At 35.3% G+C, this 19,110-nt stretch overlaps 2 protein-coding genes across 2 annotated transcripts in view; both read right to left on the minus strand.

The window, feature by feature from the left end:
• The window catches only part of LOC119076354 (tyrosine-protein kinase Dnt), a 52,350-nt gene that overhangs the window by 25,417 nt on the left and 7,823 nt on the right, over nucleotides 1–19,110 (minus strand). The window lies entirely within an intron of this gene.
• Nucleotides 13,895–14,777, minus strand: LOC119077845. The gene is made up of 3 exons (XM_037185169.1): nucleotides 14,449–14,777; nucleotides 14,107–14,368; nucleotides 13,895–14,023 (listed from the first exon to the last, which is right to left on the minus strand). The coding sequence occupies exons 1-3, from the start codon at nucleotides 14,734–14,736 to the stop codon at nucleotides 13,953–13,955; spliced, it is 621 nt and encodes a 206-aa protein (XP_037041064.1). The 5' UTR covers nucleotides 14,737–14,777; the 3' UTR covers nucleotides 13,895–13,952.

A 19,110-nucleotide genomic window follows, 5' to 3' on the forward strand; every position in this document is an offset into this window, starting at 1 on the left:
ATCCCTGGTATACATGTTCGTTATTAAATGAAAATAAATGGAGTGTGGTGGTGAAATAACCAATAAAATGTATTTTATAGCTATATATCGAGCATTTATGTTGCTGAAGGGACACACGGTATGATATGAACAAAAAGTACAGTGAAGAAGAAGAAAAAAAATGGGGAGTGGTGGGTAATCAATGAAAAAGCAATTTACTATCAATATCGAATGTCGCTTTGAACACACACGATAAATTGTTGGGGTATAAGTATATAAAATTTGCCTGCAAATGTTCTGGTTCCGGCATTAAAATTGTCAGAAGAAATATGAAGGGTCGGGCTATTCGTGAAAAATTATTTAATAATATGCAAGGAAAAAAATATGGAATACAAAGAAAACCTCAAAAAAGTTGAGAAAAGTATGTTTTCTGTCCCGAAGTTTTACCTTTTTTCATGGCGAAAACAGGAAACAAAATTGATTGACTCTAACAAGTAAAAGCCGGTAAAAGCTATACATCACAACTCATAAAAGATTATATGGCAGGAAAAGAAACGAAATAATTTTTGGAAAGTTTTCTTGTCAGCCTGAGACTCATAGTGGCATATTACATTAAATATGTTAAACTTTGACTCCCAAAAACTTTTTGGGCGAAACATATATAGCAACTGGAGATTGTGATTTATTTATAAGTATTATAGCTTGCCTAGAGTACTTTCAGTGATCCTAAAACTATTACATAATCTTCTTAAAACTAATTGACTGATTAGTTAAAACATGTTCAAAATGATGCATAATACGTCCAATAAGTCACAATTTTGTAGGTCAATATAGGTCTTTCAGAATTGGAAACTTGGATTTCATGATTTTAACTTGATTAGAGGGACATGTCAAACTATGTTGGAAGAAGAGTCATTGTACTCTCGGCAAACATGTAACCATCACTTGATATTAAATTAAAATCTCTACAATTGCCTCATATTCCAGCGCCTATTTTGAAAGTGTATTTTAGACTCCTTGTGTATTTGGAGTTTCAAAAGTGGTGTGTATCGTGCACACTAATGTATACACCATTTTTGAGTCTAGAGGTCGTATTCTTGAAGTACGAAAAGACATTATCTTAATCAGTCAAATAAAGTTCCATTTTTTTTGCTTGAACTGTTCGTAATCATCAAACCAGGGGTGGTGCATCCTTGCATCCTAATATGTGAAAAGAGTAGTCATCAAGTATCTAACAGAGGTTTTTGGTCTTTCCTTTCCCATTTTGTTTCACGTTTTAAGTGAATTGTGATATCCAGTTTGGGAATAGAGGTGTGCACCGCCGATTTTACGCCGGCGCGCCGCCGATTTTTGGCTCACGCCGACAAACGCCGCCGCCGAGAAAAATCGACCAACGCCGCCGCCGCCGCCGCCGCCGATTCCTTTTTCGACGCGCCGAAATATTACATATTAATCAATTTTTTACAAAAATATTCCTTTTATATGCTCCGTACAAACGACACTAGGCAATGTCTTGAAGACATAAAATTCCTCTTTCTGTTTAAAGATTTGTCGATTAGTTGTCCTTTCAAAAATTTAAGATTTCAGATAGGTTTTCAGGCCATGTCAGAAACTCTATTTGGTTATTAAACAATGAAATTTCTAGGTTCTAGTTCAAATCTGAAGCTTCAAAATAACGTGATAAAATAACAACTAGATCAATGATTTAATAATTTTATGTCATTGAACTAGACATAATCTCTACCAAACATTTTGTAAATTCCACTAAATAATTTTGAATTTTGAGTTGTACCACCATTATTTATATACCCCTCGATAAATACGTTTCGAAGGTATACACATTGGAGAAAAACACAAACGTTTTTAATGAAATTATCTCGCACTAGATATCAACCACTCTCACTCGAAGGAATTTTTAGAAATGTTGATACAGCGCAATAATCGATTAACACTAAAAATTGAATTGAATTTTCGTAAGACTTAGTGACATATTTCTGGCCAATCCATTCTTCAAATCGATTTTTCACCGTGGAGAATAGAGAAAAATGTAGATCTTGACGTCTAGCATATTTTTCTGTTTCTGTACAAAAATGTCCTATTATGGCCTCACAATGAAAACCCGATTTAAAGAATGTTTTGCAAGCCTTTGTGGTACAAATCTTTCATTAGTCGGTATCGAGACTTTGACCCTTCCAGGTCTTAGGCGCCTTTTAAGAAAGTCAATTAAAAATCCTGTAAACGTTTCGAGTTTCCATTGTACGTCAAACATTAGTTAATTAACTAAAAAGTATTTCCAGTTTCCCCGACATTTTTAATGAATTGATATTAGATTAGAAAAAAACTAAAATTTAAATGTTAAGAATAAATATTAAAGATTTCGGCGCGCCGAAAACGCCGCCGCCGCCGACTCTAATTTCCTTTCGGCGCACCGCCGCCGACTTCTCAACACTCGGCGCACCGCCGCCGACGTTTTCAAAGCCGGCGCACACCTCTATTTGGGAAGAATTTATTTAAAACGAAAAAATATGCAAATTTCGCATTTTTGGTGACATTTTACTGGCGTCTATGTCATCTGTTGTCGACAGTGACAATAAAAATCAACGAGGAGTTCTGGCTATTGCAGTTTGAAACCAAGGATCCTTAACGTTTTAATTTTGTACAAAAAATTCCAAGTTGTAACGTAGTTGTTAAAATTTGTTTGACTTTTCGTTACAATTCATGCTTGTACGTTACACCTAAATAGCCTCAATACAGACAACACACACTCTACGGATAATAGCGGCAGAGTCGAAATTTTGCTTGATTTTTGCAAGTGGTTCCAGGTGGTTCCGGGTGGTACCTGTGGTCCAATCGAAAAGTGATGTATGGAAGGTGCCCCTTATTTTTGATAATGTACAAGTCGTCCATAGATCATTTTGTCCAAAAACTTTAAATTTAGCCGATATAATTTTGGGTCATTTTGACTCTGCCGCTATTATCCGTAGAGTGTGTGTTGTTCGTATTGAGGCTATTTAGTTACACCATCTCTGCAACGTTCTCTACTTCTGAAAATTAGTAAACAGGTCTTGAAAAATTGTTGAAAAATGACTGAAAAATAGGATACGGTCCACTGGCTGAAAAATGTATGAAAAATATGTGGAATTACCGTCCACAGTAACCAATTTATATTCCAATGGACCATTGGCAATGGTATACAAATATTGCGCACATCTTTCAAATATTTTTCAGCCAGTGGACTGTATGCCATTTTCAGTCATTTTTCAACGATTTTTCAGGAACGGTGTACTCGCCTTAAAAAATGTCCAGTATGTTGATACCGTAGTTTTTACATGGAGTTACAAGTACAAATAACGTTACGAGCTGTCGTCGAAATTTTCATGAAGAATGGACAACCTCGGTACCGTTACGAGGCACTTTAAACTGTTACTTTAAATTTTTGGTTAGTAACGTTACAATATAATCGTTCTTTTAACGTTATGTCAATATACCAAAAAATTAACGATAAAAATAGCGTTGTACCTGGCGATTTCTTATTGTACAATGTAATGTATGTGTAATCTAATGAAGTTATAATTCCATCTGTGTAACGAAACTAAAGTCCAATGTAATTTTCAAGAATCTAGATTTATATTTATAATATATTGACATAAGTATAAAGAGAACTGAGAGAAAAGTTAGAGTAAGAGGCTAAGCAGTTTCCATTTACCACTTGTTGCTATTCCTATTAGCAGTTAATACTGTTGAAAATAAGTTAGAAGTTTTATTTTGCTTCTACTATTCGTAAAAACGTACAAAAATCAAGGGGTTGTTTTATTCTCACCGGTATTAAACATAAACTTTCTTTAAACGTTTTGCAAACCATTGTGCAAACTTAAAATATATTTTGAATTGTCATTCTAACTACATACAGCATAAAACTTTCAGCTACCCTCGATGTGTTTGTTCAGGGTGAGTTGAACTTGCTTTGAATAACAAAAAAATATGAATATTTATAAACAAAGTAGAAGCGACCATCATCTCCACGATATAGAGATACATACAAATCAAAACAGCTACTCGTTCTCGCTTTGGAAGAAGAGAAAAGTTTTTTTTTTGTTCAACAAAGTTGTCGATTTTCTATTCCCATTTTTACCACAGTGAAAAGCTTACATAAACTTCTAAACTTATTATTATGTGTGAAAACAGGCAAATGTTTCACGAAATTTTTTACATAAGCACACACACACATAAGACACGCTGGGTATAATGTGAAAAAATGTTGAGCCACACGAAGTGGAATGTGCTCGATAAGAGGAGGAAGATATTTTTTCATCTGAAAATATGGTGAGCATTTTGCAATACATTTTTCTGCTGTGATTGTTAGATGGTATACACAGCATAATGTTAAACTAGCTTCCCTCGGTTTATGAACATACACAGGCGAAAAAAAAAGAAACAAAGATATTTTATGAACACGAAAGTGGAAATGTGGAAGCTCCATTCGAATTTTTAGTTCGTCGACGAGACACCATATACAGCTTATCTGTGAGATGTGACTTGTGAAGTAAACAACAAACAGCAGCTAGACAATTTATTTAAATTATGTCAAAATTGTTATGATGATAGGTAAACGTGTAGAAAATTTTAATAAAAAAATTTCTGTGAAATATGTCGATGGATGAGTTATACACAGTGAACTTTCAGTCACGGTTTTGACATAGATCCATAATCCCTAATCCGTAATCTTTTTTTATCCAATGTTTTCGGGCATATCGGAAATGTGTGCCCGAAATTAAAATTGTTTTTTATGCAATATTTTGGGCGCTTTAAATTTTAAAAAATGTTGCCTTGATAACAGCGACTAACATTTGAGGTGATAGGCTTTGAAAAGAGATTGCCTGGGAATGGTAGGCATGATGTAATAAAATAATCCACGATAAACTTTTGCAAAATTCGATTTTTTTACCGGAAAATTGTGATTTATGATCCGTAGATTATTCTACTATCGATTGACACCCCAGGGTGCAGGGTATGCTCCATTCGCATTATAATGATTTTTAGATTGCTGGCAATGTTCGCGCTCAACACTAAGGGCAGGGTAAATAGTTAATATTACGAAAAAGAGGTGGAAACGTGAGGTTTTATTTCCTTTATATCAAACAGATTTCAGATTAATCAAAAATTGATACAAAAATGGTAAGTAAATTGGATCGAAAAGTAGGTAAAACAAATCAAATTTTTGATGAAGTAGACCAAATCATCGGCAAAGTGGTTAAATTAGGAAGTAAATTAGGGGAAATGACAGTGTAATTGGCATTTTACATTAGGGTAATTGACAATCGACTTCTAGGTAAATTCAAACAATTGGAAATATATGGACGCAATACAGTTAAGTAAATTCAGTCATGTAGAATGAAGAATCTATCTGTTTACGTGGAACAGATGTTGTTTGTTCCGTTCTCTATACAGTGAACGACATCTCAAATGTCTCACTGTCATTTTTTTCAGAGAATGTCATTGTGAATTTGCAATGACACAATAAAATTCGCAGAAAAATTTGACAGTGAGACATTTGAGATGTTGTTCACTGTACTAAAAAAAAATCACTTTTGTTAGAAAAAATAAGTTTTTGTTGAAAAATCGCCGGTGGCGAATTAGCAGCTTCAACAATAATATACACAGCCACCATCCATGCATGCATGATGAAAAAATAGTTACATCGTTGTTAGTTATGGAAATTGGTCAGATCAAAGTGTCTTTTGACTGAAACAAAACAAAAAAATGTTGTGACCAACATCCGGACAGTAACAACTTTAAATTATTATTTCTCTCCACGTTACCGACCATAAATCCTTCCTTAATTCAATAAAATGCAACTATACACATTTCACAAGCACCTTCATATTGTAACAATATTTCCATTCATTGTGTTTCCAGTCGAGACGACATCGTACACCCGTAATGGGATATATAATTTGTTCTGTTTATGCATCATACATGTATACGTATATGTGTCTATAATGCCATACGAAGTGTAGAGGTTTTGTACTGATGTGAAATATAGAAATGTTTTTACTTAATATTCTATTTCATAATATATCGTCTACGTATCGTATTTCCATACAATTTATTGAATAATATATCAGAGTGACATCATTGAAAAGCAATTTAAAACAAATAAGGCATTAATTTTCTGTACATATACAATATACACATATCGTTGTATGTCACACATTATTATGTGCTGTTAGTAGTCAAACTCAATATGTATAATACATCGAGACAGAAAGCTGGCAGGATAATTGAATTTCAATTTCAAATTTAAAAATTGTTTATTTGAGATTTTTCGTTGATTTTCGTTGTCTGCTATAGGGAAATGCTATTCGTCCTCTATTTCGTGAAATTAATTAAATTCTATGAATGCGGGGTCTCACTAAAAATGCCAAAGGAGAATCTGTCGTTGATGTTGACTTCTAATTTGTGCTTTTTTACATTCTTAAAAAAATAATTGAAAATGGAACGACATGGTTGCAATAGTAGTATGACCCGAACCCATCAAAATGAAATTAAAAGATACGCGATGGAATTGATAGAACTGGCTTTTCATCTTCAATTTGCTTTGAAGAACACTGCGAACCAGGGCCTATTTTTAATTCATTAAATTCATCAAATTCTTGAAAATTCAAGAAATTCATTAAAATTCTTGAAAATTCATGAAAATTCATGAAATTCATTAAAATTCATGAAAATTCATTAAATTCATTGATTTTCATTAAAATTCATTAAATTTCTTTAAGCTTCATTAAAATTCGTTTCCGTTTCAAATTTGTTGGAAAATAAAAAGTTTAACAAAAAATTATCCACGCAGGGCTAAAGTGAGCTTTGCTCGGCCTGGAAACACTAGACTTAATTTTTTTGAATGTATTTCGTTTACAATGTATCGATTTTAATTATTTATAGGTTTATCAGTAACAATTTTTTTCAAATTCAAGCTTTTTAAGTAGTTAGAGCTGTACTCTAAAAATATAGGCTTTCACGTTCGTCTTTCTTATATGATTAAGAATAGCAACGGTGTTTTCCGCAATGATAAAGATACTATTCGCAAGCGACGTGGAATACGTAAAATCGTATGACTTATTTATAGCTTATAATTTCTACTTTTTACGTCAAAGTGTAATGAGGAATTATGAAAAATTCGAAGCAGAACATTATTCTAAGCAAAAAATTGTTCTACGGAACGCCTCTAAAATGAACAGTTTTTATTACAAAATTGAGTTTTACGTCAAATTTAATTAAAAAAACTTATCAAATCTTTAATCTCCCATTAGACAGTTTGCGCAAATGACAAATAATTTATAAGTCAACTTATAAGGTAGAAATTATAAGTCACATCTTCATACGAGAAGTTCTGGAAGTTCACTTGTAATTTCCAACTTATAAGTTGACTTATAAATTATACGTCATTCGCGCAAACTGTCTATTATCAGTGGAAATCGAGATTTCTGTAAAATATAACATAATGAAATTGTATTTACGCGGTTTTTGAATACAGACATAAAGCACGTCAACCATTTCCGCATAAAGTAGTTTCCGCTTAGAACGTATACAATAGCCTCATCTGAACTATACGACCAGGCCTGGACTGGCCATACTGGGCGATACCCGATGCGCCTTTTGCTTTTTGGCGCTCCTCAGACCAATAAAGTTTATTTATGCGCCTTTCTGAGCCTTTTTCAGCCAATCCGCCCGATGCGCCTTTTGGTAGCCATTCCGGCACAATATACGACTCACGATTTCAACTAACAGATCAATCAAAGATAGCTCTAAGTACAAATTCTTTTGGTAACATGGTGATGAAAAGTTACATTTGATTTTAAAGGCTAGAAAATATTTAAGCAAATGTGTGAACGTCTAGAGATCCGATGATGCTCGGAAACAGATTGAATCTTTATTTACGGGTCGTAAACGAGTTGTAACTAACGTAGAATTTAGTTATTTATTTTATTTTGTAATTAATGAGAAATCCTGGAAGTACTTTCACATATAGCTCTGTGATCACAATTCTTGAAAATTCATTAAAATTCATTAAAATTCATCAAAATTCATTAAATTCATTAAAATTCATTAAAATTCATCAAATTCATCCAAATTCTTTAAAATTCATTAGAAAATCTGAAAAATAGGCCCTGCTGCGAACGGTTTACGAAAATATCATTTCCCTCTTTCTTCAAGGATGCACTATTCCCTCCTTAATTGGCCTGATAGCGTTTCTTCATATATAAATTTTGACCCAATTGAAGATGATCTAAGATATTATTAGAAACTACCATGAATACAATTCATTTCTAATACTTTTATAGATTTATCAGGGTGATCAAATTAATGATCCCGAAACACAGATCCAGTCACCCTTTGTTCCTTTCAATTTCAATTTCATTTATTTCCTTTCCCGGTCATTATTTAAATTTCCTAATACTGTAAGCACCCATGAGAATTGCAATGCATGCATATGTTGAGCTGAGATGGAACAATGAGTAAAAATAGACTGATCAGTGACCATAATTTGACTTTTAACAGAAGCTGCGACCTGTTTTGTACGACTACGATAGAAATAAGTGATGAGCTTTGGTCTGTATTGTCTTTGGCTGCAAGGAATCTGATGGCCATACTATACCCAAATTTCCTTCTTTTAGGGGTCACGAAAAAAGTGAGTTATTATTGTGATTTAATTCGTTACCATTGACTGATGTAGTATAAAAATTCGTTTTGAAATTGAGCTACAACCAACACACTTCAAGCATGAGTGGTCCTCTAAATAGGGTACTGAAACCTGACAGTGCAGTGTGTCATATAACTGTAAAACACTGTAAAAAACCATTTCATACAAAATAGTACTCAATTTTGCATCCCAATTGGAAACAAACCAAATTGAAACAAATGAAATTGAAGATTTCGTACCAAACATCAGGCAATATCTTAAACGAGCGAAGGCACAGATTTGATCATTTTATCGTGACCCGCTTGCATTTTATGAAAAAATAACTACCCAACTTTAAGCTTTCATTTATCAACTGTTTCCAACAACAATTGGTTACCATTGTTACAATGTCCTTCTGTCGACGTTGAGACAGTGTATCGGCACCTAATTATTACAAAGTACTGTTAAAGCAAACATTATCATCGATATCCACCAATTATTTCAATAAAACCTCATATAAAATGAGTAATAAAATTATGTTTTTCAAATTTACGACATCACATTACTGATTTAATAGAGCTATTTATCAGCCAGCAAGAAGAAAGAAAATAGAAAAAAAGGAAGAAAAAACTTTTCTATATCATATATATAGTGAGGATACAACATATATCTACACTTTTCCACTTTTTCCTCTTACTGAAATTCGCTCGGTACACATAAATATTGACGTCGAATATTGTCCAATGTGTTGTGTCTATATGTGCGGTTCGAAGAAAATGAATAAAAAGGATGATATACTGTTATACGATTTTTTCTTCTTTCACATACAGATCCATAATATATACACTAGAACGTATAGACGGAAAGCTTTTACTTAGAAAAGGCAAATTGTTAAAGACATTAAACCATAAATCTTGTTTGTAAACATATTTAGCTGTATACATTGGAATATTTTTGGTCAACGACATGGACGTTCCGGATATATATTATTACTCATTTCGAGAAGAAATGAAAATTTATGTTTGTTATTATTTGAATTTTGTGGAAAAGTTTGAACCAAAAGACATATAAACAGAATGACATTCCGAAATAACTTCGCCGAGTGTATCATAAATTCATTAAACATTTCTAACTCCCCAACAATATGAAAGGAATCGTTGTTCATTCCGTGCTGCATCATAATCATAATTTAAATTAAAAAAACGTTGAAAGAACTAAGGAAATCATGTAACCACTTTGAAAGTATTGTGACTAAAATACCAATTTTGAGAAACGAGTGGTATCGTTCAAAAGAGGGAATCTAGGTCGACAATTATGCTGCGTTTTCCATTGCTTAGCCTGTGGTGAATATCGAATTACAATGAAAAACGCAGCATAATTGTCGATCCCATCAATGGAAAATTGCTCGTGTGCTTTAAAATAAATCAATGGAAGAGATTGTCAGGCGGTCACACCTGGCTACCTGGACTGGCGATACTGTGAATTCAGGCAATTCACGATGGGCATTCTGAATTTTTGTATAAAAATGTTTAACTTTTGATTTTTTTTACAAATATGAGTCTAGTGCTGGACTGGGAATTCGGGCGATTCCCGAAGGACTTTTTTGCATTTTTATATGAAAAAAGGTCTTTTCCAGTTTTTTTCGAACGGCCTTTTGGTTCCATATGACACAAATGATGGGTATATTTCTATTGACAGTCCACATGATTGGTGAGATCTCTAAAATTATTAAGACGCTAATCGCTCCCGAAACTGCTCAAGCTTGCCATAATAGCACCGTGACAGCAACTTTTGCGTACGATTTGGTGCTGTGTTTAGAGAAAACGCACAAGGATTGTGATACTGTTATACTACTGAACCGAGTGATGAATCCCTTTTTCAGCACTAGACGTGTAATTGTTGTTGAGCGTGACAATCCGACCTCGAATAACCATTTCAAAACTTCTGAGTTTAGAGTGAAATCGTTTCTGTATAAGTAGACAACATGATCTCCTACATTCTTATTCATTTGGAAAAGTGTATCACCACACGGTGAAACGAATATGAAAAGAATGATTGATTTGAAGAATGTCTTCGCCACTTGGTTTGACGATTCTTTTATTTAATTAAGAAACAATTTTTCAATTAATTGATCTTTGCAAAATATTCTACGCAAACTTTACCGATGTAAAAGCAATTCAACATCTCTCAAAAAATAAGTAATTTTTCTCTGAACAAAAATGCTGCTCGCTGTTGTGGATCACTTATCAACCCCCTCCACCCACTTTACTATTTATTAATTTTTAATTTGATTTCCCAACTACTTGTAATTACAAAAGAAATCTTCAACTTCAATTTCCCCAATGTAAAGTTTCCTAAACAAAAATTACCTTTTTATTAGCAATAAATTTAAAAATGTGATTTAATTTTCATTTTCAACATAAATAACGTGCGCTCAAGAGTTTGTCTACGAAAATCCAATAAAAAATGTTTTTTAACTATTTGAATAACGCTCGGATGGTTCTCAAGAGTGTTGCATGGCAACAGATTTGAAGATTGCCACCCAACAACATTTTCAGCATCACGAAAATTGTGTTACGACAGAGTTGTATAGCATGCTTATTTCTCTGTATACAATGTGTACAGTCCCCGACGATGAACATTGATATCAAACATTGACTATGAAATTTAACTAATTTTAAAATTCTGCTCGAGTTTATAATAAAAAAATAATTCTCGTAACAAAGAAGGACAATTCAGCACTAAAGACACCAAATCGGAGTTACATATGACGAATGACATACAGTCATTGGTGGCGGTGTTTTTGAACACTCCCTGTTGTTGGCAGGTGAATGCTGTGCGTGTGACAAAAGAAAAATTCTAAGTTTTCCATTGCAATATTTAGTTACATCCAAATTATTCACCAAATAATAGTACATTGAATGACAAGGGGCAAAAGTAAAAAAATTCAACCGTGTGCGAGAGTTGGAGCCCGCGCCGAAGGCAAGGGCCTCAATCGCACAGGTTGAATTTTTTTACTTTTGCCCCGAGTCGTTCATACTATTTTTTTTGATACCAAATCATTCAGTAACAAAAAGTATCAACTTTGTATGCTAATTTCAATAAGAACACTGGCGCACAGTGTTTTACAATTTTGATCAAAGTATTCTGCATAATATGAGCGGATTTTGTTGACAACTCGACTCATTTCTCTCATTTTCTGTGACGTCAGTCACTTTCGCTGTTCGTTCAGTTGCGTTCGCTCTTCGTTAAGTACTTTCTCCCCGTGGGATGCATTTTTTTACTTTCGCCCCTCATATGCGGGGCGAAAGTATCATTTTCATGCTTCGGGGCCGAAAATGAGGGCAATTTTTCGAATTTTCTCGTGTTTCCGACCCTCTGCATGAAAACTTACATGTGCACCTGTTTGGGACGGTTGATTTAAGGCACTTTCGCTTGTAAGCCTCACTTCGTTCGGCCTACAATCCGCGAAATTGCCTAAAATCAATCGTCCAAAACAGGTACACAAATAACCATTTTCAAAATTATTTTTCATTACACCAACTACGAAAGTTGTAATTTTCGCTTCCCGAATGAGATGCGAAAGTATAAAAATTCAACTCTCAGTTAGCCACGACATCACAAGAGGTGCGAAAATACTTTCAACAGAGGAGCAATAGTCATTTGTGTACCTGTTTTGGACGATTGATTTAAGGCAATTTCGCGGATTGTTGGCCGAACGAAGTGAGGCTTACAAGCGAAAGTGCCTTAAATCAACCGTCCCAAACAGGTGCACATGTGAGTTTTCATGCAGAGGGCCGGAAACCCGAGAAAATTCGAAAAATTGCCCTCATTTTCGGCCCCGAAGCATGAAAAAGTACTTTCGCCCCTCAAACGAGGATGCGAAAGTAAATGACAGCAACAACATGTGTTCCGTCTGGTGTCGTTGTGATCACTGTGATTGTTGTGATAGAAAAGAACGTTGCCAATAATTTATAAATTTTTCTTTTACCCCCGCATATTTCAGCTTATTTCGATAAATTTCATCAGTTGAAACATTATAAGGAAGCTCAAATTACAATTTTCGTAGTTGTTGTAATGAAAAGTTGTGTGGATCACATGGCACGACGTAAAAAAATTAAACCTGTGCGATTGCCGCCCTGGCCTTCGGCCACGGGCTGCAAACTTCGCACACGGTTGAATTTTTTTACTTTCGTCCCTTGTGATCCAAATAACCATTTCATGCTTCGGGGCCGAAAATGAGGGCAATTTTTCGAATTTTCTCGGGTTTCCGGCCCTCTGCATGAAAACTCACATGTGCACCTGTTTGGGACGGTTGACTTAAGGCACTTTCGCTTGTAGACCTCACTTCGTTCGGCCTACAATCCGCGAAATTGCCTAAAATCAATCGTCCAAAACAGGTACAGATACAAATGACTAAATTTCGACGTGTAATCGGCACGTTGTAAAACTGCTTTGACTTAATAATAAATTTTCGATAACAATAACATTCAGAAGGTTGGAGTCGCTATCACTTCGAAAGAGCTTTGTCAATGAAAGCTCTTTTCCATCGGTTCGCTTAGTCTAATATTCGGGAATTTAATTTGTGGAATTTCAATCGATGTTCAATGGAAAACTCGTACTCAGTTCTTCCATAAATCTTCTTCTAAAATCTTCTTTTTTCAGATTTATTCGGTCACAAACCATTAAGATCAGACTAAGGAATGATTGAAGATAGTTGTCGTATCAGATTTCCTTCAAATTTGTAGACGTCACTTGGGCGAAATAGTTATTCGTTTATCGAAGGAAGAAAATAGGAAAATGCAATAAGAGCGATGTTTGCGTCTTCAAGAAAGAAACGGGCCGGGGGAAAGAAAGAAAGAAAGAAACGCTGCCAGAGTTATGGGCACTTTTGGTGAAGATCATAAAGGGTTGGATAAAATATTTTATATTTTACAAAATATTTAAAAAAAAAAAAAAACGGGGGAACCCATGAGTAGAGAATTCACTAGATATAAGACCAGTTTGGCGATATTCCTTGAAAAGACGAGACGACAGGACAGTCTCTATCTCAAGCGTTTCGACGTCAGTGACGAGTTGTTTAATCGACGTAATACTCTTGTGCGACGGAGTTTTCACTTTAGTTTCCATTTTATTTTGTTTCACTGATTTCTAAAAGACAGAGCTCGGTTCCTGTTCAGTCTAATATGGTTTGACGAAACACTACTATACTAGCTATTGAAGAAATAACAACTAAACTTGTTGCAATGATTAAAATGTTTTATTTTTCGTAAGATATGTATTAGCCGAGTCAAACTTAGTGGATAGCAATATCAACGCAGTTTCTGAATGTTTGAGCAGGGTTGGGGTTGAAGCACGCATCAGGAGCTAGATTAAAGAGTTAAGGAAATGGTTTTGGTGAGTAAAAGTTGGTAAGTTTTGTGCTAAGCCATTTATGAAGCTACACTAACCTGGTGGGTATGAAGTTCTGTACGTCCAACGAAGAGTACATCTGCTACATCTGACATTAGCTGGGAGCTGAATACGTACACCTACATCTCCATTTTGGTGGTCACCACCTGAGCACATCATATTTCCGCTGCGAATTTCTCTGTCTCCACTAGCTAGATTAAGACGTGTGAAGCAAGTGTTCGTCTCAGTAACTTGTGGACAAAGGTCAAATTCCATGTGCCCACGGTGGTTGGCATTCATGTGAACGGTGGCCCAGATGACCTGATTAAGGATAATAAAGTGTCAATTGGGTGTCGCTGTAGTCATTTCATTCAATACACATATCTATAGTAGATACTTACAGTTCCAGCCATATAATTACCGGTGATTATTCCCTTGTCGTATCTGCCACCTTGATTAGCGTGGGTATTTCCTGGAGCATCTCCGCAACGTCCACAAGTAGAATATTGCAAATTCTGTTGGACATTTCCACACCAAACACCGTTGTCATCCCACCAGAAGGGCTGTTGACCACCCAAGCTCGGATCACGGAAAACACTTGTTCTGGCTAAGGGAACGCTGACATGGCCATGAGGCTCAACGAGAGCAATTCCAGCGACGAGTACAGTTAAAACAATTAGTTTGTTCATGTTGTTTAATTCTCTGACTTCAGCAAATTAATACAGTCAGAAAGGCATCTTCTTTTCTTATATAGGAAGCTACAATCAATTGTTGTATAAGAGAGTACTTAACAAATTATTGATAAAAAGGTTTCAACATTGACTTATCATTAGAAAGATTAACTATACAACAAGGGGGTACTAACTGATTAACTGGGACCACCTGGAAATCAACAAGTATAGAAGAAATATCTCTCATGCAATCTGTATATTGTTCTGCATGGAAGGTCGTTTGTATTGTTTTCGAGATTGACATTTCGATTATATAATTGTACTAAACGGTATACGTTGTTTCTTAGTTAACTAGTGCAATACCCGGGTCTACTTAAATTTTATGACTAAATATGCCTCCCCGATTTCCTTCCATTCCAAACGATCCACTGCCACTTGTTGCCAATTTGTGCTATTCTCTTAATTCCATTTGTCCACCGTTCTGGTGGTCTGCCTCTAGGTCTCGTTGTAAATGGTCTCCAGTTTAAGATGGTTTTGTTCCAACGTTCATTTGTACTTCTTACAATATGTCCTGCCCAGCTCCACGTTAAAGATGCTACTCTTTCCATGACACCAACGACTTTTGCTTGCGTGTGAAACACTCTACGTTTCATACTATTGTTCAACTTGCTTTTGAAAATTAGTTTGAGTTTCCCGAACCCTAAACATGCAAGATCAATTCTACGTTTGACTATGAATTTCTGCAGTTCGGTTGTCCAGATCCAATTTCAGTTTATGACGTAGGTATAAAAATAACTGTCGACTCGTTCAATGACAATTGGACCAATTTTGTCTATGTTATCGTCAACGTTTGTTATGACTTTCGTTTTCGACAGCCTTGAGACCAACTAGTCGGTATGCCAAGTTTCAAGTCTTTAGGACTTTCGGTCTGGTCTACATCCGATCTGCTGCATTCACGAAGCGCTGGCCAGTCACAGGTTACGAATGTCCTTTTCATAGCTCTATTTGCAGGCCAGCCCATGACGACCACATCTTGTCCACCAGCATTCCACACACGCATGTATGAGAATGACAAACTGGCAATTTAGAACGTAAGCAAGCAGCAATCCGAAATGTTTTAGCGTCTAGCAAGGTGAGCAATGACGAACATGAAAGAACGTTTAGCCATGAACTGGAGGCTTATGCTGTGTTTGCCAACAGTCTTGCCTTCTCCACTTCCGCCGAACTGTTCTCCAGAAGTTGATCGTCAATACTGCACACATGGTTTCATCCCAATGATATCGAAAACGAAATGTACACAACGGACCCTCCAAGACTTCCTTTCCCGTAATCGGCGGCTGAATGAAGTACGGTAAAATCCGTCGCACCAAATCGGAAAAGGAATGGCATGAGCATAAGAAACTAGGCTAGTGCCGTTTCTTATGCTAAGACCACCACATTTCACTGATAAGGAGCATTCAATTGTGAAAATCAGAAAGTCTCAAACGTTGCTCATGGATTATTAACAGACATTGACGATGCATTGTGTACCTGCTTCCCAATTGTTGTTTTGAAGAAAGGAGAGCTATCCAGAGCCGAATGCGAAGTATGTGTTCCCAATCGTCAACACAAACGAATACAATAAAATTGATTTACCGTGCAAAAGCGCATGAAAGGCTAAAATAGCTAAAGTACGACTGCGGCCTTTTTACAGGGGATGTCTGTTTCTCGCAAATATAGGCCCACAAAGTAGACTATTGCTCGGGTGTTAGCTCACGTTGGGGGCTTGCAAGGTTCTACCGTAAGATTCTACCGAAATTCAATTTAGGTGGTCTGTAATATTTGGATCACTGTTAGCGTACTAAATATCTTACTACAACTATTACCACTGATATGGTCCTTCCATCTATTCGAGGATGCACATTAAGGACAATTTCTGACAAATTCATTCACCAAATACTACGTAGTTTTCTGCTTTCAAATTTTATTTGAAATTATTCCCTTGACTGAAAGTCAAGGGTCTTATGCCAGAAAATACCCTAAAATGTTAGTAACCATACAGTGTATGAAAAATTATCAAAACTTTAATTGTTTGAAATAATTTTTTTTTGTCACGACGATAACTTGAGTAATTCTTAACCGATTTGGATGATATTTTTTTTAATCGACGAGGAATGAAATTCCTGAGGTTAAGTTCGAAGATGAGCCATGTCGGGATAAGGTTCTGGAAACTATTCCAGAAAAACATGATTTTATTGATAATTGTAATTGATAATACAGTGCTGATAATTGCTATTGTGATAATGATAATTTAATGATAATTTAATGTGTTGTGGTGATATTATATAAAATGTTTTTAAAAACGTAGAAGAATGGGATTTCTGAGGTTAAGTTCGAGGATGGGCAATGTATAAGGTTCTGGAAACTATTTCAGAAAAATAAGTATCTGATAATAATATTGTTCCCTTGACTGAAGTCAAGGGTCTTACGCCAGAAAATACCCTAAAATGTTGGTAACAGTTTACAGTACAGTGTATGAAAAATTATCAAAACCTTAATTGTTTGTAGCCATTTTTTTTTGTCATCACGATAACTTGAGTAATTCTTAACCGATTTTGATGATTTTTTTTAGAAGGTGGGCTATGTCGGGATATAAGGTTCTGGAAACTATTCCAGAAAACAGGATTTTACTCTGTTGATACTTGATAATACATGATATTATACCGCTGATAATTGATTTTGTGATAATTTATGATAATTTAATGTGTTGTGGCGATATTGTATGAAATGTTATCAAAAACGTAATTGTTTGTAACCATTTTTTTTGTCATGACGATAACTTGAGTAATAATTCTTAACTGATTTTAATAAAATTTCTTTTAATCGACGAGGAATGGAATTCCCGAGATTAAGGTCGGAAGCTATTCCATTTACTATGTTGATAATTGATAATTATTGGTAATTGATCATTGATGATTCCCTTCACTGAGAGAAGAAGATACGTCTGTTTTGAATGAAGTCGTTTCCTGTTGTCAAAGTTCGGATTAACAGTTAATTGGAACAAACTTTTAGGACTGTCGTATGACTTTTAAGAAAACAAAATAATTTACCGCATTAACTTAAGTATGGTTGCCACTCAACAAAAAAGTACTCCTTGAGATAGCGAACTGTCAAGTAAAGAAAGCAAAAATTCATTTTTTGTGGTAAATGGTAAATGGAGAAAAAAAATGGTTACTACAGTGGTATTATTGATATTTAGGTATTTATCTTCGTTCTGGTTACTTCATTTTCGCATTAATGCCACAGCGAAGAATTCGCCTAATTTAAAATACAATGCACTACGGCAATTATTTATTATTTAATGCCACCACGAAAAAGGCTGTTGGCGCAACCTTCTAATAATACAACCTTGGAAACCACAGCGGATCATACTGATACAGACAGAGTGTGAGTTGTGTGGATTGAGTGGAATTCATTGAAAACGTCAAATTCCTAACAAAAAAGACATTTGAAATGTTGGCGACTGTACCTGAAATTACATATACAGTGAGCATATAGTATTACAAACAAGCAATTCTAACATTAGACAACTCCGACGAGTGTGAAGTTTTCGGCCCGAGCGAAGCGAGGGTCGTAATTCACACGAGTTACGGTATCATATTGCAATCTTAGACAGCTCGAACGAGTGAGAAGTTTGCGGCTAGGCCAAACCTAATATTAGACAACTCGTACGAGTGTGAAGTTTGCGGCCCGAGCGAAGCGAGGGTCGTAATTCACACGAGTTGCGGTATCGTATTGCAATATTAGACAGCTCGGACGAGCGATAAGTTTGCGGTTAGAGCGAATCGAAGGCCGTAATTGACACGAGTTGCGGTATCTTACTGCATTAGTTAACAACTTGGGTCTTATTGGATTATTGCACAATTTAAACGAATACAAAGTGACAACATTTCATTTTTGTAGAAGTAAATGTATCAAATTGAGAATTGTGTTAGATTATTACATCCATACCGTGACAAAAAGGCTTGGACTTCAGGAATTGTCCATTCTCACCCAGATGAAAAAATCAGTTAAAATAAAATAAGATAATCAAACCTGAAAGAACCAGGTTAAGGCAACCCTGAGTTGATCACGAAGGCGGTGACACACAAAAACAAAATTCTTTCAGAACCTTGTTTATAATATTCTGTAATATAAGGTAAAGGCAAAATGAAATGATCTAGTCTGGTTTTTGACAATTGAAATTCAGTTGACAAAAATGAGGCTCGATAATTTTGTTTTGCTTTCACTTTAATTGATTAATTATTTTGGAAAAATTATCAGTCAAGGGACCCGACCCGCCCGAAAGGTGGGACCTAGTTCTAAATACAGCTGGTTCCTTGAGAGTTTTACTAGATTTGTCTTATTTTAGTT

The sequence above is a fragment of the Bradysia coprophila genome, chromosome III (assembly GCF_014529535.1).
Source record: "Bradysia coprophila strain Holo2 chromosome III, BU_Bcop_v1, whole genome shotgun sequence".
In the NCBI taxonomy this organism is placed as follows: Eukaryota; Metazoa; Arthropoda; class Insecta; order Diptera; family Sciaridae; genus Bradysia; species Bradysia coprophila.